Raw genomic sequence first — 26,711 nt, 5'->3', positions numbered from 1 at the left:
ACATCGGATCTGCACACTGGATGAACATGGTGCAGCGGCTGAAACTGGAATTTAGGTTCCTGGTAAGTATCCACATCGGACCTTCACACTGGATGAGCAATGGTGAAGCGGCTGCAAACTGGAATTTAGGTTCCTGGTAAGTATCCACATCGGACCTTCACACTGGATGAACAATGGTGCAGCGGCTGCAAATTGGAATTTAGGTTCCTGGTAAGTATCCACATCGGACCTTCACACTGGATGAGCAATGGTGTAGCGGCTGCAAACTGGAATTTAGGTTCCTGGTAAGTATCCACATCGGACCTTCACACTGGATGAACAATGGTGCAGCGGCTGCAAACTGGAATTTAGGTTCCTGGTAAGTATCCACATCGGACCTTCACACTGGATGAGCAATGGTGCAGCGGCTGCAAACTGGAATTTAGGTTCCTGGTAAGTATCCACATCGGACCTTCACACTGGATGAACAATGGTGCAGCTGCTGCAAACTGGAATTTAGGTTCCTGGTAAGTATCCACATCGGACCTTCACACTGGATGAGCAATGGTGCAGCGGCTGCAAACCGGAATTTAGGTATCTGGTAAGTATCCACATCGGACCTTCACACTGGATGAACAATGTTGCAGCGGCTGCAAACTGGAATTTAGGTATCTGCTAAGTGTTCACAATGAAATTCCAGACTAAATGATCAATTGTAATTTTGGCACGTGCTGGTGAGTATCCTTGGTTTAACTTCTAAACTGATGAGTAGTTCAGATTGTGAAGCAGGAATGTAGCATTAAGTTTGGTCTTGTGTTGAATTGTGGTAAGTGCAGAGATTTGTTGTTGGCTGTTTTAGTACATTCCCTGGGGTTTTTGATTCTATTTTGCATTTCCGTTTTTTTCTCTTTATATTAATTTTCAGTTTGCAGAAGTAGCAAATTTAAGAAACTGCCGGTACTACGGCTTTTGGAATTTATATTTCTTCTCATTCTCTGTTATTCACATCAGAACATGGAGCACATCAGGAATTTTATAAGATTGTAACATAAATTTATCCAGACATGTTTCTTATACAACTTTTTAAATTTTAATGATTTTTTACTAAGCTATTTCTATGGTTACAAAATTGCCCAATTGTTGATTTTGAAATGACATATCAGAATGAATACCGTTTATTTTTTTTCAAATTCTACCTTTAGTATGGCCCGTAGTATAAGGGGAACAACTCCAGTTATACTAAGTATGGAGTAGTAAAAATAATACGAGATTTAGTTACTTTAATTAAATTGTTATAGTTACTCTTAGTGTCAGCGTTACTTTAGAGCAAAATTTCCACGTGAGTGTAAAATGCACTTTTTAAAATTATAGGCCTACTTATACTACGCACATTAGTATAATGTGAACTGAAATTCGTGTAATTGCCAAATTATTAAAGAAAATGAAAATAGGTTATTAATTAAACAGCATTAGATAAATATTACATTAAATAATTATTTACCCAATGAAATAAAATATTATTTTGCAGAGGGCATTCGATATTAAAATACAGCTACTTGTTATACAAAGAATATTAGTTTACTTTTTCAATATTATCATAATTGAATGTAGGCCCATGTAGGCTCATCCCGGTTATACTACTCTTCTTATTTCAATTTTGAATTTAATTAAATACAATTAATGAAAGGATTATTATAATAAGAAATAATTAACTACGTATAAGTACCCTTTTTGTTACACTCTGATACATGATTTCAGACATTGTATATATTAGCTTACATTTGTTGCAAAACGTGTATATGTGTTTTATTGTACTATTTTTAAGAAAATAAACCATTTTCATTTCACCTGATTTGGAAAAAAGTATCAAATTTATTCAGTTGCCAGGCCAAATTGAACAAAACTTTCAAAGTGAATGGGTCTTTTGAAACACTCCAATCCGGATCACTCGTTCAACTGACTGACTCGTTCGAATTGAACGTTCCAAGTAAGTAACTGCAGTATAAACAATATGGCGCATTTAGATATAGGAACATTGTTGAGAAACATAAATCATCAGGTCTGCCAATAATTTTTTATGCGTTCTGTTGGTAGAACAAGTTGTCAGTTTGTTTTGCAGTCTGACCAGTACGGTGTACAGTGTTGTTGTGAATTCTGTAGTCCAATAATATTATTCTATAATATTATTATTCTAATGCTATGGAGTGGAACAGGGAGCAAGTGACTTTACTGATTGATATGTATAGAGGGAAAAGGGAAGTGTGGGATCCTTCGTACGAACACTATAAAAATAGAAACCAGAAGCATGACACTTGGCTGGAGATAGCAAACACGCTCGACACCAGTCAGGAGGCTGTCGAAAAGAAAATTAAAAATTTAATTTTCCAATTCAATAGAGAGAAGAAGGCAAAGTCTGGAGCTGGTGCGGATGAAGTTGGTCGGAAATTGAAAAGTGAAAAAGTGAGTGATAGTGCTACATTTTCAAGTACAACAATTTACAGTTTAAAAAGCAGTTCAAAGGTTTGATTTGGTGTTGAACTCTAATGTTAACTAATCATAGAAGTATACTAGATACATTGAATAAATAGGTACTACTCTATTTGCTGCAGACAAATTAATATTTAAATTTTCTAAATACTCATTATCTTGCCTGCTAAAACCACATGGTTTGGAGTACAACCTTGAAGCCAGATCCCTATTATAAGAGGCACAGCAACAATATTCTATTTGTTGAAAAACCATTTATTTGTACATATTTGAACAGTTTTCACTATTTAATATACAAACAAAGCCAACATTAAAAGCTGATATTTCTTGTAGCACTGATCACTTATTTGACTGGAGCAGTTTCCTGATGAGAACTGCTGGCCCCCACCACTCATAACAGCTGTTCAAACTCACCAAACTACTTGTTATCAGCTGTTTGTTGTTTGCATTACACATGCTATACTGTCAAGTATATTAATAAACAGCAAGCTGTCTTTTTGCAACTCATATTGTCCTCTTAATGAAAACAATGTATGTAATGAAATAATTATTTCACAGAGGAAATATTTATTTATTTTTGAAGAAGGGGCTGTTGTTGATCTAAAGTTGCTATAACCAAATAAAATATTGAAGCACCAAGATTGCTAAATATTAATTTAAACTGTAGTTGCTTTGCACATTACAATAGATAAGTATATGATGGCAGGAAAACTTTCTCCCAATCCATCTTAATCATTCTTGACCAAAAATTTTAACATTCAACCCTAAAACAAAATGCCAAAATACCTTTGTGGCACATATGGTATAAGGGCTAAGCACTCATCAATAGCTTGCACAGGGCCTTGTAAATATTGGTTTCACACTAAATGTGCTGGAATATCAGGTGGTGACCTAAAAAAGCTCTGTAAAGTTGGCTATACCGCCTAGAAATGCCAAAAATGTTGTCTGCTCCCAGTTACTAAGCAGAATAATTCTGAAGAAGAAGACCCCACACTTAAACTAGAACACAACCATAATGATGACAGATCTAGTTTAAACATAACACAAAAAATAGAGGATGTACACACAAAAGTAAAAAATTTTCAAGACAAGGATGATTTGGAGTCATCTCTCGTTTTAGCAGCAGAGGTAGGAAATGCCCTATTGGCTGAAAACAACCAAATCAAAAATAGCTTGCAAAATATGTCTGTTAAATTCTCAACTGACTCGGCAGATTGTTGAACAAGAAAACAATAAAGAAATGCAGTATGAAGCAAAAATAGAGGAATTGGAATGTAAGCTCTAATTCAAAGAAACTCCACTCTAGTTGAGCAGCGACTGGCTAACGAAAGGCTGCAGAAAGACAAATTTATCCAAATGTTTGAGGAACATGATCAAGAAAAAGAAACAATAATTTCAAACTATGAAAAAGAAATTAAGCACCTACAAGGAATAGTAAACAAATTAAAACTGGACCAAAAGTCTGAGTTGCCAACAGACTCCAAGGCATATACAGAGTCAACAACACAAACATGTGACTCAGGAAAAACAACCCAAAGTCCTTCTCCATCTCATCTGGTAGGTTTGGCTGAGCTAAAAATTCGTCAAGACCAAATTGAACGGTCTATGCAAGCATTGCAAATTCAATTTTCAAACCCAGGTCCTCAGTACACAACCTATACCTCAGCCACAAAGCCAATTAAAATCACCCAGAATGAAGCCATCCTGTCTCTCCTTGCACAACTCAAGCAGGAATAAAACATCTGCTAGAAGGAACCATTTTAGCGTGTCACTTCAAATGGCCAAGAACAAGTCCCGGAATGGTAAAATGAAAAATATAACTCCTGATATTGTTCCTCAGGAAACAACCAAATACAAAGATGTAAATGGTCGATCATCTTTTCCCTCTAACTGCAATGGGAAAACTGCTATTTTTAAGCTCTTAGCTGACAAAAAAACTCCTGGAAATGACAAAACTGCGACAGTGCACACTCAGAAACTGATCACAAATCCACCCTCAACTGCTAAGCTTCTAAATCCAGGAGAAACATATGAACACTTTTTTTGAGCAAAACATAAATAAATACAAAACTATTTACAGTTCGTCCAACCCTGACTACGTACAGGATGCTTATTTCTTAGGAATAGAAGGCCAAAAAAAGACCAGATACAAGAAAGCATACAAACCCAGAGTATTCCTAAACTCAAGAATGAAATATCAAACACAGTAAATCAGCAATTTAGCATTCTACACCAAAATGTGAGAGGCCTATCAAGAAAAGTAGAAAGACTAAACCACTTCATCGAGTCTGCAAATCCATCAATACTGATTGTAACTGAACATGGCCTTGATCCAGACAAACTGAAACTTATAAACCTAAAGGGCTATAGTCTAATAACTGAATTTAGTAGACATGTCCATAAGCTGGGAGGAGTTGCCATTTATGTTGAGGATACGCAAGACTTGGAAGTGGAACAAATTGACGTAAAGGATTACTGTCAAGAACTTGTATTTGAAGCCGCACTGGCTAAAGTAAGTTCAAAAAAGCAATCATTCCACATTCTTGGCATTTACCGTCCACCATCGAGTAAAACTAAGGAAGCAATAGAGGCCATATCAAACATACTTAACCTTGTAAGAAGTGATGTAAAACCACTAATCTTAATGGGTGACATCAACATAGATAGATTAGACTCTACAAATCCTGGAAACAGCCTACTTGAAGAGGAACTGTCAACCTTTGGAATTAGAAGACTACCACTACCAGCCACCAGAATAACAAGCTTAACCAAAACATCAATTGATTGCATTTGTACAAATCTACTGGAGGACAAATTGTGCTTCGACATTATTCAGGGTGGAATGTCGGATCATACTGGGCAGTTGTGCAGAATCCTAACTACAACAACAAATTACAATAAACAAGGCAGCTCATATAAAAGAAGTTTTAACAAACAAAACCTTGACTACTTAAAAAATGAACTTGCAAAAGAAACCTGGGATGAAGTGTATAATGCTCATGATGTTGAGCTGGCATATAATGCTTTTCACAAGATTGTGATCAATGCCCTAAACCTGGCCTCCCCAAACAAAATAGCTAGGACAAAACCAAAGGGGAAGCAGAAAACCCGGTATGATGATGAGGTGAATAAGTTAAGAGAAGATTTTCTTAAATCATTGCACATGTATGAACTCACAGGAACCACAAGAGATAAAGAAATAATGGCTGAAAAAAAGAAAACCTATGACCTCAAACTTCGAGATCTGAGACGTGATGCAGCCTATGAACACCTAATCAAATCAAATAACAAACCTAAAGCACTGTGGAGCATCATAAATGCAGAGAAGCAGGGAAGCCACTCCTCCAATGCTGCACTTCACTTGGAAATAGATGGGAAAACAGAAGAAAACCCGATGCTGATCGCTGAGCATCTTAACAACTACTTTTCGACAGTGGCAGATTTAACTTTGGAGGAAAGCAGGAATCAGTTTCACAATGTGGAAACAACCTTTGAAGGCATTATACATTCACAATGCAACCACACACTAAGCATGACACTAACTGAGGAGAACGAGGTGTTAGAAACTATTGGATCACGAAGCCAAAGCTCTCCTGTGGCATTGATGAAGTTCCATCAAAGATGATAAAGCACTGTGCAAATCAGTTAGCCCCACCTATGGTTAGCATAATAAATAAATCATTTAGCAGTGGACAATTTCCCTCACTGTTAAAGGTGGCCAAGGTATACCCCAAGCACAAAAAGGGCCCAGCAACAAGGGCAGAAAACTATCGACCAATATCGCTTGTATCCACTTTCTCAAAAATAATTGAGAAAATTGCACTAAAGAGAATGTTATTACAACTGGAAAGTCAAAACTTGATCACAGACAGCCAACATGGTTTTCTAAAGGGAAGGTCAACTGTCACTGCCATTACAAGTCTAGTAGAGTACATAACAGATCGGCTAGAGGAACAAAAGCATGTCTCGGCTGTGTTACTAGACTACAGTAAAGCCTTTGACTGTCTGGGGCATGACCTGATTGTAAACAAATTGTCAACACTAGGCTTTCAAGACACATCAAAAAAGTGGATAGCAAGTTATCTCCAAGGGCCCAGTCAAATTGTCGAGGTTCAAACGTCAGAGAAAGGCAAGAAATTAACTTTCAGATCTAAGCCATATTTGATGAACAGAGGGGTGCCTCAGAGCTCAGTTTTGGGTCCCTTCCTCTTTGTACTGTTTACAAATGACCTCCCTATATACCTTGGCAACAATAACATAAAAACTATTATGTATGCTGATGACACGACATTGGTTCTGGCAAATGATAATGCACAAGAAATGTACTCACAGCATTTGAAAAGGCTCAGTGGGAAAAATCTCAAGAGAAGTCTCCAGAACTGGTTGATGGAACGACCTTTGTACACCGTGAAAGAATATTATGAACTTACAAAACCTAATTTGTAAAGCAAGAGACATGAAGATATATTTCTTTGTAAAATTTTATTGGACGCCATTACATGTCTTAATAATAATGTGAATAAAGAGATTCTGATTCTAAAAAAAAAAAAAATGGTTTTGCTACAAACTGTTATTGTTTTTAAAAGACAAAAATGTTTCAATCCGTTCTCAAGAATCCGGCTTGTCTCCATTAGACACTATAGAAGAGGAACATGTACAGGTAACTTTTTTAAATACACAATATTTGGTGTAACATTATTTTAATAAAACACACACAAGGCAATTGAACATACATATTAAGCTTTTATTAATTGCTAAACGTTGAGCTAATACTGTTAATTTTAACATTACTTTAAAATTAACATTACTTATTACTTTAAATTGCTTCAAAATATTAACATTTCTAAAACTGACAGAACATTAGCATTACTTTAATTGTTAACATTTTAAGCTCATACTGTTACCTTTTAATTCATCATCATCCTTTTAATACCTTTTAATTACTTGTGTTTAATTACTCGGGGTGTGCGAGTACAATAAATTACTACAGATATACAGGTCAACCTGAGTCAATGTTAATTTCTATTTACAATAATACTACCGTTAATGCATGACCCTTTCACTATTAGTACAAACTTGGAGCCAATCTTATTAGGGTACAAATATTTAAATATTTGTATAGATCCTCATTTTTCTGTCTTTAATATTTGTGCTGCCAAGGAACACTACCCTCTTTAGTTAGAAAAAAGAAACTGAGTTCATTGCGAACTGACCTTGCTATTTCACAAGATTTCTTTGGTACTGTTTTCAATTTCAACAACGTGTCGGTAGGGGATCCTAAGAGTCTCCACTCCCCAGGAACAAGTTCACCAGTTACTTCATCCTCTGAGTCAAAAGTCCCGGGAGGAGAGTACCTCGACGAGGTGCATGCATTCCTTCTCAGAAAGTTGTGTAGATGGGCGCAGGCCATAACTACCTATTCTGCTGTTACGGGTTGCAATAGCATTGGCTTACGCAGTACTCGAAAAACAACTAATAAAATACCAAATGAGTTTTCCACAACACGCCTTCCCCTGGAGTGGCGCCCATTAAAAATTCTCTCTCTTGTACCACGGGTGAATGTACCAGCGAATCTTTTCATTATATTTAGCTTCAACGGAAAGGCATCGTCTGCTAAAAACATGTAAGGCACTGGCCAGTTGAAAGTTTCTCGATTTGGTAATACTATATTTTCTGGTAAATCCAAACATTTTTCCTCAAGTCTTGCAGCCAATTCAGTTGCAGCAAACACACCAACATCTGACAAACGCCCTTGACATCCTGTATTTACATATATAAAATTGTAGTTTGCATTAACTACAGCCATAAACACAATACTAAAGAATCCTTTATAGTTGTAATATTCACTTCCACTACTCACTCCATGGTCACATGCTTCCCATCCATACTACCCAAGCAGTGCGGAAACTGCCATTGGTAATTCCACTCATTGGCTGTAGCTAGCCTCTCTTTTTTAGTTTTCGGCATCTAGAAATTGAACATTTTCGTATTAATTATACATGTTTCTATGTATTTACAACACGTAGACCCTATTATAATATACATGTCTGAGTGACAGGTTTCTTTTCAGGTAGGAGGAGAAGAAAATACCAACATCTCAAATGACGGCCTTGACGATGATATAGCATCTACCACAAAAACAACAGAAGGTACTCCTAAGGAAAAATCTGTTGCACAAGTAAACCGGAAAAGAGTTTTGCAACAGCCAGCTTCTGCGATGCCAGTAAGCAGCGCAAAGAAAATGAGCAAAACTAAAATGGCGGAAAATGCCTGCTCTGTTATTACATCAATACTGAATAAGCCTAAGGATCAGTTTGACATATATGGAGAACACGTAGCATCAGTGATACGACAGTTACAAACTAAAAGAGAACAGGCCATGGTAAAACATGATATAAATAATATTTTGTTTAAAGCTGAAATGTAAGTGTACGCTTATGGAGGTGCGTTTGATTTCCATTACCCACCGCCACGGTCGACTTCAGCAATTTCTAACCAAAGTGGTTGCACTACAAAATCTGTCTCAAACGAGGATAATTCCAACTCTCTTGATGTAATGCCACCTCAAAATGAAAATCATGAAGAAGAACCTGTTTTTTATAACTTTCCTTAGCTTATCAATTAACCTGTTCTAATGGATCATTAATAAAAATTATACTAAATTCAAATTGATTTGTCCAGCTTAATTTATCCAGAACTTACCTTAATGTTTTCTTTCAAGCACTCTATTAAAGCGTCACACACTTCAGAAACTATTATAGAAATTGTACTTTTAGAAACTTTAAACAAGTACTGCAAACTAGCATAGGAATCGCCTGTAGCCAAAAACCTCAAGGTAATAGCAAGTCTTTCTTGGACGGGTATTGGTTTCCTAAAATTACTGTTTTTCCTTCCTTTTTTGTGGCCAACACTAGTTATGAGAAACTCAAAATCTTCACTTGTCATTCGACAAAAATTTTTAAAGCTTCCATCACATCTTATTTCCCCACCCAGATCCACGTCGTCTTTTTTAAGGTCTTTCAATAGCTCACTTCCACTATAAACACCTTGTGACGCAAGTGAAGGCCTTACCCATATATATACATAATATATACATACTGGAGGTGATCATTTTAGCCTGCAAAAAGAGTATACCTAGAGGAGAAGATATTCATCAGCACAACACCCGATTTGCCCACAATTTCATTCTTCCATCCCACAACAGTAGAAGATTTGAAATGAAGCCGACGTATGCTGGGGCCAGGCTGTTTAACCTGCTACCGGAGGAGCTGAAGAGGACTGATCCAAAAGCCTTAAAAGGAAAACTCTACGAGTGGTTGCTGCAACGTCCATTTTACAGTGTGAAGGAAATTCATGGACTGGGCAAACTGTTAAAACAAGTGAAATATTGTTGTAAAGCAAGTATTTGGACTATTACTAAAAATGTTTGTTAAGTTGACGCCATTTCAATCTCAATGATTGTAAATAAAGACCTCTCTCTCTCTCTCTCTCTCTCTCTCTCTCTCTCGTAGCGCTCTGCTGGTCCCAGGCTCAATGGCTGACAGCACAGAAGAAATTTCTTGTATGGATATCATTTTTCGACGTAGCGCTCTGCTGGTCCCAGGCTCAATGGGGCTGACAGCACAGAAGAAATTTCTTGTATGGATATCATTTTTCGACGTAGCGCTCTGCTGGTCCCAGGCTCAATGGCTGACAGCACAGAAGAAATTTCTTGTATGGATATCATTTTTCGACGTAGCGCTCTGCTGGTCCCAGGCTCAATGGCTGACAGCACAGAAGAAATTTCTTGTATGGATATCATTTTTCGACGTAGCGCTCTGCTGGTCCCAGGCTCAATGACTGACAGCACAGAAGAAATTCCTTGTATGGATATCATTCTTCGACGTAGCGCTCTGCTGGTCCCAGGCTCAATGGCTGACAGCACAGAAGAAATTCCTTGTGTGGATATCATTCTTTGACGTAGCGCTCTGCTGGTCCCAGGCTCAATGGCTGACAGCACAGAAGAAATTCCTTGTGTGGATATCATTCTTCGACGTAGCGCTCTGCTGGTCCCAGGCTCAATGGCTGACAGCAATGAAGAAATTTTCTTGTGAGGACATCGTTCTTCCCAAGGTGCCTGATATCTTCCCGGAAAAACTGGATTTTGCAGTATACTTCACATATGTGCAGCTGGATCTTTCAAAATTTTGTCAAGGAGTGGTCTCAGTTTTGAAACAAGACTGGGGGGTGGTGGAGGGTTGATGTTCATGTAACTGAACATCAAAATTTTTAAAACTAATTCTTGTGTACAGATTAATTAAAAATAGGTTAAAACATAACTGGCATTGTTATTTGGTTTTAAGAGAGCTATCGGTTTATATAATGAAAATTGTACCTTGCTATTTGAATTTGTTAGGTTTTACTAGTTTGAAATAATCTATTTGAACTAATTAAAAAAAACTGGAATTGTGCTGAAAAGTTACAACTGTAAATAGCTTAAGAAAAAGCACTTCTTTGGTAACCTTGGATAAAAATTTGGAATTCTGAACAGCAAAACAAATTGTGTAATGTACAACTTTGACATTTTGGACCAACTTGTATACAAAAAAACAAATAAATTTAAAACTTTTTTCCAAAATAATCAGTGACCTTTAAAATGAGCTTTGGCTCGACTTACCTTTACATTTGAAAATCTTTGGCCCCTACTCCTCCAAAAGTGCCATTTTGGGGTATTTTTTAGTGACAACAATTAATTCTCTGAATTCTTTGGGGTTGAAATAAGGGCGTTTTTATTAAAACGAAGAAAGTAGGTTTCTCTGTTCAGCCGCTTTACATTGCGGACGGGTGGTTTGCCTTAGCCTGTATGTCAATAAAGCTTTATGCAAAATTTCAAGCCTATAGATCAGATCGTTTTCAAGATATTATGTGGACAGACAGAGAGGTAGACAGAAATATCACAGACATTTTTCCAGCTGCTCAAGTGATAGGCTTCTCTGATGATCAGTCAATAACTACTGATCCTAGTTGAAATATCCATTTTGAGGTACTCTAAATGAGTGAGAAGTTCTCCCTGTATTAACTGTTAAGAGGTCACAAGATAATTAAATTATAATTTGTACTACTAAAAAAAGAGATTTTCATAATTTAAGTTTATGTTGAGATTTGCATCTCTTTATTTTGTGAATGCTTAAATAAGATGGCACAAATAATATATTATATAAAATTATATTATTAATTAATTATATATAAAGCTAGTAGTTCAAAATTTAGAAAAGAATTAATTTTAATTTGGGTTAAAAAAAGTTATAATGTGAATTTAATATTAACAGTGATCAAACAAATTAACCAAAATTAGGAAAACTGAAGAAGACCATATTTGCTCCTCTCACAGTTAATCTCAAATACGCTTAACTTTAGGTGTATCCTAGGCCTACTTTTCAATTTCACAACGAATTATGAGGCTCACATAGGCTAGCCTATGTATTTTGGAACAATAAATGAAGCTAGGTTTCCTTACCTAGACAATAGTGGTTTATAAGTTTATAGGCCTAATAGTTTTGGGTGTCTGAAAGATAGGAATGCCACAGCCAAAACTGGTGTCGGAAGGTAGTGCCAGCCTATTTTAAGTATTTATTTGTAAATCTAGAACAAGTAATGTGCAATAAGTGAAGAATATATATTTAAACATATCGTCGCTTAAGAAACAGGACCGCCTAAGTGACATTTTTGCTGAAATTGAGTTATTGGTATCAATGGGACGCAGAATTTCTCTGCGGACCGTTTGGCTCTGTTAGTTCAACAAAACTCTAACAGATAGCGTCACTATCGCATTTGAAACAGCCCCGCCTATCTGCAACCTCAGTGGCAGTACCGCCTATATAGCGAGGCAAGCCATCAGTCAGTAGATACCGGCTCGCATTTCGTCACTGTTCTATTGGAATTGTGTCTACATTGTGCAACCTTTGGCGTCAATAAAATGTAAGAATAAAAACTATGTTTTACTCACGGAAAAGCTCTTTGCTTTTGTGATCTTGTTTATAGTGAATTAACACTACATTTATCTAAAACAGTTTCTAGCTTAACCTTACTTTACACAACTCAAGATATGCGGTTCTGCTTTTTCGTGAGTTTTAGCAGATAGGCGGTTTTTGAACCTAACAGTAGATATCTTACACAAGTTGTTTTTATTTTTCAAGTCTTTATAAAATTGTTTTATCATTCCGCTTCTGAAATAGCATCTTCATTAATAAAATAAATAATATTTTATTGTCATAAATTACATGTTTTGCATCGACAAAGTCACAAATAACCTTCAACTTAAAGCTTAAGTCAAAAATACATACTTTTAATTACCAGGGATGTTATACCATAGCAATGACTACGTTATGATATATTGTTATCTTTAATGTCCTCCTCTGAATGCAGATATTATGAAAGATTTGAAAATTGAATTACGCTGATAAATTTATTTTTTTAGAGTACAGTGATGGATAGTTCAAGCAATTCTGAGGATTGAGGGAGGTTTATTCACATTCGTCAGAGATCTTAAAAGAAATGGGATTTAGTACAATTGAAAAGAGCTACTAAGAGGTCACATCAAAGTTCTTCTGGCAATGAAAACCACAATTTAAAGAAGATTAAAATGACAAGTAAGTAGTTCGTATTAACTAAGTTACGGTATTTGTTATGTGTTAATATTTTTTTCAATATTTAAAAGCAATCATAAGTTTTTGAAAACGGACAACTATTGTGTTCTTATTGACAACAATTTATTTATTTTATTAGTACGATTTGAAAGTGTGAAGCTCTTAATAACGTACTGTATAGAATAAATTCAGAGTTTACCCTGCATCATTGATGTATCATTTCAGTTGTCTTGTTTTAGCCAAAAATTCTCTTTATTATTGTATGGGTAGTGCAATTATTTTCCTCATGGTTTCCAAGGGGACACCACCAAGTTTTGTTTTAGCTGGCCGAGGTACTATAACAAGTGAAAGCTATTTTAGATTTTATTCATTTGTAACAATGATAGTTATACATGATTACTGCACAATTTGTAATGTATTATGTATTTTGTGTGCTGAAAGAAGAGAATAAATGTAATTTCTTTTCTTTCTCCTCTCTTTCTTTGTTTGCCCAATACACTTACAATGGTATACAACTTTGGTAAACAGAAAATAATCAATTCTTTTGAGCTTGGATTGCTCCTAACTAGTTTGAATTTATTACAGGTGCTGAAGAGGACATTGTAACAGATTCTCTCTGCTACCTAAGCACTATGGAATTGCAGGATGTGTCTACCACTTTGAATATAAGTGATATTGTTGATACAGCTGTCTCATCGTGTAGCACGACACAACATCAGCTCCCTGATATTAGAAATAACTATTTTGACGTTCAGAAGGACACTTCAATTGCAGATAGTGACTCAAGTTTTGATGACCCCAACGATCTTGATTATATTCCATCAATTAACAGCAGCTTGATTGTTCAATCTTCACCTTTACGTGACCAGCAGCAGATATTAGATGTGGAAATAAATCACCAGCTACTAGAAGTGGAAATAAACCAGCAGCCACCAGAAGTGGAAGTAATCCAGCAGCCACTAGAAGTGGAAGTAATCCATCAGCCACCAGAAGTGGAAGTAAACCAACAAGGTCCGGAACCTCCTGAAGAACAGCCGTTGTAAGAAATAGAGTGAGAAGTAAAATTCCTGATAAGACTAAATGGAAAAGAAATGCTGAAAAGGAAAAAAGAATGAAAGGGCAAGCATATTTAGGGTTTAGAAAAACAGCCGAAGGAAAAACCTACCCATGACACAGAGAGAGAAGGAAGAAGGATGGGACCTCCGTGTACTTCAAGATTTTGTGAACGGTCCAAAGTTAGGTTTTGTAACAGCATAATACAACAAGAGAGACAGTAAATCTTTTCAAAACTATTGGAATAATATGAACTGGGATCAAAGAAAAGTTTTCATAGTAAACAATGTCTTAAAAACGCCAATTAAACGGAGGGTAGCTGAAGGTGATGAATCAAGAAGAAACGATACCCTGACTTACTATTTTTACTGTAAATGGCAAAAGATGAAAGTCTGCCAGAACATGTTTCTACAAACCTTAGGAATTAAGAAATGGACTGTGCGATACTGGTTAGACACGCCTGGATAATCTACAGGTACTGCCTCTTCATTTGAGACATCTCATGATAATATTGGAGAAAGAAGGGTAAATCCGATTCAGATTGAGTTTTTAAACAAGTTTTTTTGACAGTTTGCCCAAACTTCCCGCCCATTATTGTAGATCCACTTCTACATCTTTGTATCTAGAAACAACGATTGTGTCCAAGACTCAGCTCTATGATCTATATAAGAACCCAATGTCAGACCAGTAGCGCTGTTCCACTTAGTAGGTTTACATTTGATAAGATTTTCAAACAGAAGAACCTAGCTATACATGCACCGAAAAAGGATAAATGCGATCTTTGTTCTGCCTTTGAGATAAAAAATGGAACCGTTACTGAGGAGGAGTATAACAAACATATAATTGATAAAGAAACAAGCTTAGGAGAGCAAAAACAAATTGACAAAGCTAAAGCCATTCAAGGATTGCATTATGCTTTCACTCAGGATGTTGAAAGAGTAAAATTAGCGCCTTGCTTGAATGCCAGTTCCATGTACTTCATCAAAACTAAGTTAGCAGTACACAATTTCACTATGTACAATTTGGGGAACAAAGATGTCAAGTGTTACTGGTTTGACGAGACAGCATCTTTCACTTGAAGCGTCAACTTATGCATCCTGCATTATTGATAATTTAAAAAACTATGCTTGCAGAAGACAAAAAACCTATTGTTTTATGGTCAGATGGCTGTGGAGCCCAAAATAAAAATGCCATACTGTCAAATGCCTTGCTACATCTATCGATGGAATCCAAGTAGTAATCGAACAAAAGTGGCTAGTGAAGGGTCATACTCAGATGGAGTGTGACTCAGTTCACAGCAAAATTGAATCCCTGCTCCAACCTAGCTACAACAAACAGGGAAGAAAAGAAATTTATCTGCCGAGCACGTATCACAGCCTGACCTTAGAAGCCAGGAAAGCACCTATTCCTTACAGGTCTGTGTTTTTGACACACCAGTTTTTTAAATATTTTTCAAAGCCTAGCACTATGTTTTTACGATTCAATAAGACCCGGTAGAAATGTATCAGACCCCAAAGGTTAACGATGTAAAAGCATTACAGTACCAGCCGGATGGAAAGATCCTCTACAAACTCAATTTCAATGATGAATTCAAGGAACTGCCCCAAAGTCGGAAACAAATGTTGAAAAATGTTGAGCCAATAACTGACTTCCCGCCACTTAACAAACAGAGACTCCCCATCACTGAATCAAAGTGGAAACACACCTTCAGGAACTGAAGCAATTTATTCCTAGAGATTGTCATGAATTTTATGACAGTCTGCCGTACAAAAACAAGTAAACCTTTTATTGATTGGGATTTTACCAATTCCTTACTGTCATAATTTAGTTTTATTATACTATTGTTGTATTATTTAACCATAGCTAGTACTTGTCCCCCAAATTGTATAGATTCTACCATTTAAAATTTATACAACTTTTCATAATGTAATGATGATAATAACCATTTACAAGTACTTATATTTGAAATGTATCCTTACTTTATACAAATAAGAATACAACAAAAATAAAGAATTTTTATCTTTGCATTTTAATGAGTTGTTATTTCCCCCATATTGATTTTCAGTATTAATTGAAATAAGTGGTTTTTATATTTAAATTACTTTACTAATAAAACAAAAATTTTGATGTGAAAAACAAAACTTTTTGTACGCTCTAACGCCAGTTAAACAAAACCCGTCAATACCGCCTAAGTACCTAACGAAAATAATAATAAGCGGTAGTACCGCCTAAGTACATTACATAAAACATGAATGGCAAATACTAATTAAATGACCTAATACCGTTCACAGAACTTAGAAAATGTGAAAACAGGTAAAAATTAAATCAGGATTTGACATTATCTGTGGTAAAGAGAAAGTTTTTTGTCCCTCCTGAAAAGTTGACCAAAATGTCACTTAGGCGGTCCTGTTTCTTAAGCGACGATATATATACAGTATATAGAGGCTATATTAAATTGACTTACCTTTTAAATTTACTTTGTCGAAATATGTTGCTTCCAATCAACTCGTGTAATCTGTTGGAACTATATCTGTAAATGAGATAATAAATAAAATGTGAAATTTTACATTTACAACTCTGTAATGATCAAATCTGGGAACGGCCAATGAGACCAATACATTTCACATATCAACATAACCTAGATGCTGTTTACAAGTGAAACGAAGGAATGGGTCTCAATGTCACAATATAATTCTTCGTTTAGCCACTCACGCAAACACTTTTTTTAGCAATATTTCCCCTACATCAAGTGTCCCCCTCCAAGGTTATTATTTAATAAATTTGAACCAATAGGAGATTGTGGCGCTATGCAACACCAGAAAGTAGAGACTGGGTGCGGCCTCATAGCGCCACAGCTCACAGCGCCACAACAAATGTGTGGCGCTATGAGCTGTGGCGCTGTGAGCACTCCGGCCAAATGTGTGGCGCCATGACCTGTGGCGCTATGAGCTGTGGCGCTGTGAGCATGGATCCGATTATTTATTCGGTTGTGTTGGCGCTGTGAGCACTCGACCAAATCTGTGGCGCTGTGAGCCTGGATACGATTATTTATTCGGTTGTGTTGGCGCTGTGAGCACTCGGGCCAATTCTGTGGCGCTATGGCTATGAGCCAGTAGAAACATATTACGTTGTTCTTGACGAACTCAAGTCAGCTTTACTGAAGCGCAAATATGTTTATGACGTTATTGCTGATAAGTTATCAGTTCTTAACAGTATATCGTCGTTTTAGCTGAAATTATTATTTATCGTACTGAAAACTTAAATCTTTTTATGAAAACGATATAGAAAAATCATTTTTAAAGGAGTGCAAACACTTATCTGGCCTTCTATATAGTGGCAGTGTTAACGAAAACTCCTTACCGATGAAAAAGCTCGTAAGAGAACAAAATCTCTGATTTACGTTTCCCAACACAGATATCAACTATGTAATCTTTGATTTTGTCTAGCAAAGAATAAAATCTTGCCTTAGACCCAGAATGAAGATAAACTCGGCTCTTCTACACATCAAGGCTTGTACAAGGCTTGTAAACTTTTGAACGGTGATCAAATAAAAGTTAAAGATTTAATAGAGGAGTTTACAATGGTTAAAAGTAGGAGGAAACCAATGTAAGAAAACACAATAAAGATTTCCAAAAGTATCAACATTGATACATTGGTTTATTTTTGTTAAATTTTTTTTATTCGTGTATTTTAATAATAAAAATATATATTTTTTAGTTTGTAAAAGTTAGTTTAGTTAATAACATTTTATCTTTTCAAATGTAATTAAAATATAAAAGAATAACTCTCAGAATTGTTATGAACCCTTGTTTATGGACACGTTAGATTTAGTTTTTTATTTAAATAATGATTTTGGCGAAGATGTGGCATGTTTCAAGGGAGCGGCAGTCAGGATAGTGCCTAGGGGCGAAAAATGTATAAATCTGTCCCTGCCTGATGCAACAACCTTTGAGTTAACACTGTCTATGTGATACGAGTAGTCACTAGTCGACCCACAATCAATATGCATTCTAAGCAACTTTGTAGAATCGGTTTCCACTAGGAAGACATCTTCCACAATCTCTAAAGGTTTGGTTGTATTTTACTTCTACTACACATAACGTCCGATATCTGCACCCACTAGTGTCCCTGTGTTGGTATGTTGTAGACCATGTGCAACAATATTTCGTTATGTCCCCGCCTCTCTACTCTGTCGTCAGCTAAGTTCATAAAATTCATCACTGAATCAGTTATGTAATTCAATTTTTTCTGAATCTGTATTGTTGTCAGAAAGGATGTCGAATCTCTTCAGAATGATTAACAATCTTTCTAGAGAATTCTTATTGCACACCTTGCTTAGAACAGGCAAAATTGAAATAGGGCAGTATTTTCAGTTTGAGTACCTTATGGCTATTGTGTTTTAAGATGCAAAAGAACTTAAATACATGTTATTTTTCAGGCCTACGTAAGGATGGTGTAGAGTCAGTATTTGGTGTTCAATGAATTTATTTTATTTTATTTATTTTTTGTTATCTTTTTAAAGCCTTAGCTCACGGCTATGCTGGTTTGTTTTAATACACTGTGGTTGCTATTCCTGTATGATTGGACCTCCCCGGGATTTGAACCCGTGATCTCTCAGTTAGAGAGCCGTGACTATATCCACTAGTCTACGGAGGAGGACTGAATTTATTTTCTTTTGTTATAGAACTTATGTGTTTAATAAAAAGTTATACGACAACCAGCTGTCTTTCTCATAAAAACACCTGATCTGTGCCGTTGCCAATTATAAAAACATTGTTGCGTGAACATTACTATGATTGTGCTATTTGTTTATTATTCTTAACCCTTTTAGCGCCAAGCCAATTGGGCAAGTCACGTCGTATGGCGCCAGAGTTACTGGTCCGGATCGTCCCGTTGAGCGCCGGGCCTTTGATGCGGGCGGGGTACGTAGCACAAGCCCAGGCCAATTCAGCGCTTTTTACTCGTGTACACATAAACGGTCACAGTTTTTGTATCTTTGATGATAAAATTATGTTTTTTACTTTGTTTATTTCGTTATTAGTACTGTAGATGTATGTTTATGTATAGGCACATTTAAGATATCTTGATTTAAAAGTATCGTTTTTATAAGATAAATGTGAAGTTTTTTAAATTATGCTTAAATTTTTTACCTTTAAGTAACTAAAAGTACATGGAAAAATTTTTTATGTAAGGAAATTTCTATATTATATTAAAGTACATGTATTTAGTAATGAGATGTGCAAGTTTGGAAAAATAACACTACAATTTTACAAATATACATTTATTATAAAACAAAGTATAAAAACTACTTTTGCCATCAAAGGAATTGATCTCTTGTTTCTTTAACTTTATGAATTGTAGATTACAAATATGTTTTAATTATATAAATAAAACTTATCCTAAAATATTTAAAACGTAAGGTACTGTTTAAAATGATTTGGTAAAAAAAAAATCTTATATGAAAAATTAAAATCCTTTAACGTAAGAAGGAACATTAATATTGTGTCGGTACCTATAATAACGAGTTCTTATAATCATGTAAAAAATAATCTACTGTTAGGAAAAACAAATGGTACAATTGATAAAATAAGACTAACAGAGCTATAAACTATAAAATATAATAATAAACTAAAACTAAAACAGACTATTTGCATCCTCCAGGTGCATCTCCACCCCCTCTTCCTGTCAGCTTGTCAGCAGCCAGTGACTCAGTGACCTCAACCATAACATCATAGCGAGTGAGAGGTTTCTCAATGTTTAGTTTATATACAACATATGAATTCAGGACTATTCGTCCAATAATGTTAAAAATAACTTTTTTCCAGGTTTTGAGGGACTTACGCTCATCTAAATAAGTATATAACATTTGGTTGGTGCCGTAAATTCCACTCATCCCCATGTTATATTGATGTACGATCATCGGCTTAGTTTTGAGTGTAAGTCTCCTGTGTCTGTTAACTGTAGCCTATATCTAACAGTTTTTGCTTCACAGTTGGTCGACATAACAATAAATTGTGATTTGTTGGAGCAGTAGGACGTGTCGTGTGACAACCAGTGCCACTGTCTTCTAATTAATGCGATTTTATTCACCATTTAAACTAGACACAGTAATGAAAATATAATAAATCAAGAATATTCTTGAAGCAAATATTGTTCCAATGGTTTATTACCCTATTTAAACGATTTTGGTGTCATTAGATTTATGATAAAATTCACACAACACAATGTTATTCTAGTTCTTCAGTAAAATTGCTGGTTTTTACGATGTTCAAAATTAAAGAGTTTTAATGGCCGCCATTTTGAAAGTATTAGAGATAATATTATAACATTTTTTGCAGTAACTCGCACCATAAGCATTTGATCAAAGTTTGGTAATTCATATTTTATTACTTTTAAAATCTTACTTTTTTATAAAATACACATAAAGACAGACAGATGGGAAACTGATCACTAGACACTCATGTTTATGTGGTGAAATGTTATTGTCTTGACCTGAGCAATAATGTGATACACCATGTTCCAGACAGTTACAGGACATCCTGTATATACCTAGCAAAATTTGTCATTAGTGAGTTATTTTTTATTGATTATTCAACAAATCTTAGTCATACATAAGATATTCTTTGAAAATAAAATCATATTTAACATAATTTCATATTTTAAATTTAATTTAAATATAATATTCATTTAATTATAATTTAATAAATATTTAAATATGCAAATTTAAATTTGAATCAAAAGTGCTCAGTGAAAAAGGGCAGTGGATCATGTATTCAGGGCTTCACCAAACTGGCTTTTAACTTCATGGGTGATTTTTATATTACAAAAATGCACTGCTAAGTTCAAGAAACCCTAATTTCTGTATAGCGTTGCTATATTTGAAATGAATTATAATAGAATAAATAGTGACCACTTTTTTTATTTCTTTTATATATGTCTGTAGTTTATTGCAGGATTACTATATACTATTTGCTAAAATTTGTGATACAATATTTGTCTTTACTTTTTCACTTGTGTTTTGCAGTTATCTGTATACCAAAGTAATTTTAAATGTAACTGGTTTGCATAAAACATTTACATACTTTACTGATAACATCACTGTAAAAGTCAGTTGTTGTAGAATTGTTGTTTTCTACAACAATTGACTTTTACAGTGATGTTATCAGTAAAGTATGTAAATGTTTTATGCAAACCAGTTACATTTAAAATTACTTTAATAAAAAGCAATTCTTATTGCAAATAGTGATAATAAGAGCAAACATAGTTCAAATAATGTTTCTAGTAAGCTACAAGTTTGTACTTATTGCTGATGCCCAATGTGTTGAAGGCCATCTTCAGCAGATGGACCACAATCTGACTACCATCCAGAATGCTGGCAATGTACCTTGTATATTGATACTGTAGCCAGTTTACTGTCAGTGAACGAACAATGTAATGATTGAAAAGGTGTGTTTTGAAGATATATGTGTTAAAATATTAGGTTACTAATAACAGATTTTAATGCAACAACTTTACTTTTAATGTGTAGTAAACGTAACTACAAATTTTAGAACATTTAAAATTGTTCGCTTTGTGATGGAAAAATTGTTGTTTTAATAATACTCCTAAGTAGACTTGCTATCATATTTCTGCTGGGAAAATAAGAATGCTTACAAATTCTCATACCAACAGCTAAAACAAAGTGTATGTATATGAAGTACTTTTTATGATTCAATGCTTATTGAAAAATTAAATTAGGCTATTGCCATTTATACAAATTTGATTAATGTAAATAAAAGTAGTTTGACAGGTATTTGATCTTCCAATCATATTTTAGTTTAGTTATTTGGGTATATGTACAGATACGGCCAAATACAAAATAATTTAATTGTAAGAGCTCTGTGGTGTAGTGGTAGCACACTCACCCGGCAAGTGAGCGATCCAGGTTCAAGTCCTGGGAAAGAACAAGTAATTTTTCTGATTCGATGTTTATTGGAAAATTAAATATTAATATTATATTATATTATATAAATATAAGTGGTAGTACACAAAGAGGACTTCATTGACACCAGGACTCTGGACAAAGTTGAGGATGAGTGGGGCCTTTTCCACATGTGTAGAATTTTCTTACTCTCATAGCCTAGTCCACTAGTATCCACCTGCTTTAGCACACTTTGGGATCAGTTGTGCTGAATTTTTAAAGTGAGTGTTGCCTAAGTCTCAAGTTAAAAAAAATCGCTTATATTATGTTGGAAAATATTTTTTCCTGGCTGAACATCTCATATAGGTTTTCATAACTGTCTGTGTAAGGAGGGGGCTGAGACTCAAGATAATGATTCTATTTAGATTTAGATTCAGTTATTGTAGCGCTGGACTATTATGTACATTTTTGGAAATGTAAAAAAGCTTTTATTATAAATCAAACAGAGTTTTAGCTGCAATAGACTTATTATCGAATACAAGTGAAAATGTTAATTAAGTGGAGAATGAGAATCAGTAAGGAATACAGAAAATTATTAGGAAAATATATTGCTTAGTCACTTCGAGAATTGTTTGCTCTGTTATTCTACAACCTTAAATTTCAATTCCTTTGACTAGCTCAGTCAGCTTTTGCAATGTAATTTTTTCCTCTCACATTTTTTATATGAGAGAAAACCCTTGCTCACCTTTCTGAGATTCATTACTTGGTGCAAGAACCACTGCTGATAAACATGTGGCCGTGTAGAAGTATTTTATGCTGTTAGGCTCACTTTTTATTATTGGCTAACCTAGTGTTATGTAGGTGAAATGATTAAATTTGTATTAATGACCCTTTGGAGTTGTTTTGTGACTTAGTATTTATATTATTGCTACTATTTTAGTTGAACTTACAAAGAGAATAGATCTGGTTTCTCTATGTTTTAATATTGACTATTGACAACAAGGATGATGGATTTAAGCAAATCAGATAATTTTAATCCACATAATAATCATGCAAGTGTTGTACAATGTTGGAATGAATAGAATAAACAGTTTGATAGGTTACGTTTTGGCTGCAGACATCCGATTGGTTTAATTATTTATTACATAACTATTCAACATAATTTTCCTAAAGATAAGAAAACAGAAAAAGTCTTAGTCATTCCAAAAGCATTGTATACACTTGAAAGCAGTATTAGGGGACATCTTGTAATTTGACCCACAGAAAAACAGCTGAGGTATGTATATTAAAGAAGACTAAAAGAAGAATAAGACTTATATTTATAAAACAAATTGAATTTCTATAGGTAATATTTTATTACGAGTAAAAACATTAATTTTATTAAATTACTTAATTATTTAATATTACACTAGAAAAATGTCATTATCAAATAATGAATAATTAAAACATACTGCATCCACCCCTAAAAATAAATAAGTTTGGATGGAATAAAGAACACTTTTGGCATTTCCCTACAGGCAGCCAAATCAAAACATTCTACAGATTCCAGCAGGCCTGCCAAGTCGAGTTCAATCCCAAAGACAGGTGAAACTACTGACATTCTTCCATACAATCTAGGAAAGTTTACTGAGGACATAGGAAATTTCGATACTCTTTTATAAACAAGAAATGGCTAAATTTAAATCAAAACAGTCCTCATCAATAGTCAGACATTCATACTTTTAAAGTTTTTAGCAAGTAATCAGGCCCCGCTTTCTGCTAAGAAAATTAGATCAATTTGAAACCTTAGATGAATGTTTTAACACGAATAATGAAGAAGCCCACAGTCAAAATGCTCTCTAAAGACATGTCCAGCTTTGCTCAATAAAAATATTCATCCTTCCACTTCCCCTCAGAAAATAAGCACCCAAAAGTATAAAAAACTAAACCTTTACTCAATGATTAATTTTTAGGGATTGGGAACAACTAAATTGAACAGAAGTTTTCCCTTACCTTTTCAAAAAAATTACAGAACAGAATTATACAAAGACACAGATCTCAACATTAACCAAACTACTATAATTCATAAAAATGTATAAGAAATATCTAATAAAACTGACAGCTTAATCTACTTTCTGGAAGAAATAAAACCAAACATTTTAATTCTAACTGAACATGGCCTAAAAGAAAGAAGTATTATAAACACAAAATTACCTAGTTTCACTTGTGATCTATTTCAGCAGGAAAAATTACAAAAAAGATGGTGTCGCAATTGATTTACATAGTAGTTTGAAAGAATTTACAAAACCTGTAATCATCATGATGGGAGACATCAACATTGCTTGCCAACAGTAATACAATGAAGCTTAACAGCATTTTAGTGAGCCACAACATCCAAAGATTACTTCTTCCCCAAATAGAATAACCCCTGATTCCATCAATAGACTTCATCTGTTACTAACAAAGTTGATGGGTTAAACACATAAGTAATAAATGCAGGAGTATCTGACCATACAGTACAACTTCTTACACTTTTTACTGACCACATTCCACTGTCAAACACTACTACATTACGCAAAATTTTCAATCAATGGAATTTACATGCTCTTTCAAACTTCTTGGAACTGAAAAATGGGAAGAAATTTTTAATGCTCAATTTGTTGAGAGCATTAGATAGTTTTCTATCAACTGTACATACAGCCCTAGATGCAACGTGCCCTCAACATTAAAACAAAACAAAACATCTAAACCTACATTTACAGAAACAGAAGCTATTACCCTGATGACTAATTACTTGAGATTCTTACACCAATTTTAACTCACTGCTAATTAATAGAATAGTGCTAACATGGTTAATGCTAAAAAACAGAGTGCTCTTCAGCTTAAAATGCTAAGACAGAATACACCATGGCTCACGTACAAAATTCAGAAAACATGTATAAAGCTATTTGGCAGGTTATAAATGAATAATGAAAAAATGTACCTCCTTGTGTAATGAAACAATTCAATGTACCTCAGATATAATGCAACATAGAACGAAAAACACATGTGACTCCAGGAAAATAGTAAACCACCTTAATATTCTTTTACTCAGCAGATCAAACTCTTAAAATAAATCCCGCTGGAATAAATACTTTTAATCCTCACCACCAAAAACCAAATATCTGACTTGCTTTCCTTTCACTGATGAAGAAGAAATAGTAAACAATTAAAATATTCAAATCCTAAACGTCAGTTAGACTTGATCAAGACTCAGATAGTAAAACATTGTTGGTCTTGATTTCACTAAGCCCCATGTTAAAATAACTAATCTGTCACTGCTGGAATTTCCCTTTACCACTAAAAGTTGCAAAGGTGTACTCCAAAGTTTAAAAGTGGCTCTCATCTGGTTATCAGCAACTATCGCAGAACACTCCTATCAGCATTCTCAAAGATAATTGAGAGAGTGATTTTGAGAAGATTGATAGATAACTGCAAATATCATATACTTTTAATTACCCAAGAATTGTCAATGAATTCCAATTGATGTACAATGACCACCACAGTGATTGTAAAACTAATTAAATTTATCATTAACAATCTTGATGAAAAAACTTTGTAACAACTATTATGCTGGACTTCAGTAAGGCTTTTGATTGCCTGAGCCATGATCTAATAATGCAAAAACTAGAAAAACTGGACATAAATGACTGAGCTGGACCTTGGTTTAAGGGAGAAACACAAATTGTTGAACTGAGACAAACATACCTCGGGACATTGCAATAAGTAAAGTCCAAATCTCTCTCAACTAATCAAGATGTACCTCAAGGCTCTGTATTGGGCCCTTTTTTATTTTACTAATAAGGACCTACAACTGGCAAATGATATGCCACAGTATCTTTAAGAACACTGTAAACTGCTGATGCTCCCTGATGATACGACCCTACTATTAGCCAGAAAGTTGCATTAGCAATTGACATATTTGTTGTGCTTAACACGGCCTATCAATTCTACCACGAAAATGACTTAGCTGTGATTACTAGTAAAATTAACATCTAGTGTATTGCTGAAAAGTAAATTAAAGCCCAAATATAGCGAATGTTGGGATCAAAGAATACTTCATGGAATCACAATACATGAAAAATTTCTTGGAACCAACAGGTTGATTGCAGCACACTATATACCAGTTTATACATCTTTAAAAAAATTAAACATACAATTCATGAAGACACATCCAAAGTGATGTATCATGTACTCTTTGAATCTCATCTCCCTAAGACCTTCGTACTTATGGCGGAATATCTGCAGGAAATCTCCATTGAGTTCTACTGTTTAAAAAGCGAGCCATTCAATTCTTTCAGGCATTAGCTTCATGGATAGCTCCAGAGAAGGACTTCCAAAACCAAACATAATAGAAATTGCGCATTAAGAGCTGATACTGTATGTACACCAAGAAGTACTGCAACGAAGATCGGACACACAGTTATGACACTAGACACGCCTTTAGATATCAGCTACCTCTCCACCACAGCACAGAAGAAACCCTCAGATGCACAACCTACTTCCAGAGAGAATTCGAAGCACAAGCAGAAAAAGTCTGAAGACCACCCTAAGTGAATTACTTATAAACCATTCATTGTACACACTGGACGAATTCCACTAATGGGGGATACTTACGCTTGAAGACTACAAACTTTAAAAATTTTTAA

The 26,711-nt window shown here is 34.8% G+C and overlaps 1 protein-coding gene across 1 annotated transcript; it reads left to right on the top strand.

The window, feature by feature from the left end:
- The first annotated feature begins 13,027 nt into the window (after positions 1-13,027).
- On the top strand, positions 13,028-14,134 carry LOC124355636. Its single transcript, XM_046806799.1, has 2 exons — positions 13,028-13,094; positions 13,677-14,134. The coding sequence occupies exons 1-2, from the start codon at positions 13,088-13,090 to the stop codon at positions 14,132-14,134; spliced, it is 465 nt and encodes a 154-aa protein (XP_046662755.1). The 5' UTR covers positions 13,028-13,087.
- Positions 14,135-26,711: the final 12,577 nt, after the last annotated feature.

Source organism: Homalodisca vitripennis, chromosome 2, assembly GCF_021130785.1.
Source record: "Homalodisca vitripennis isolate AUS2020 chromosome 2, UT_GWSS_2.1, whole genome shotgun sequence".
Lineage (NCBI taxonomy): Eukaryota > Metazoa > Arthropoda > Insecta > Hemiptera > Cicadellidae > Homalodisca > Homalodisca vitripennis.
This window is presented reverse-complemented; position numbering and strand designations above follow the sequence as displayed.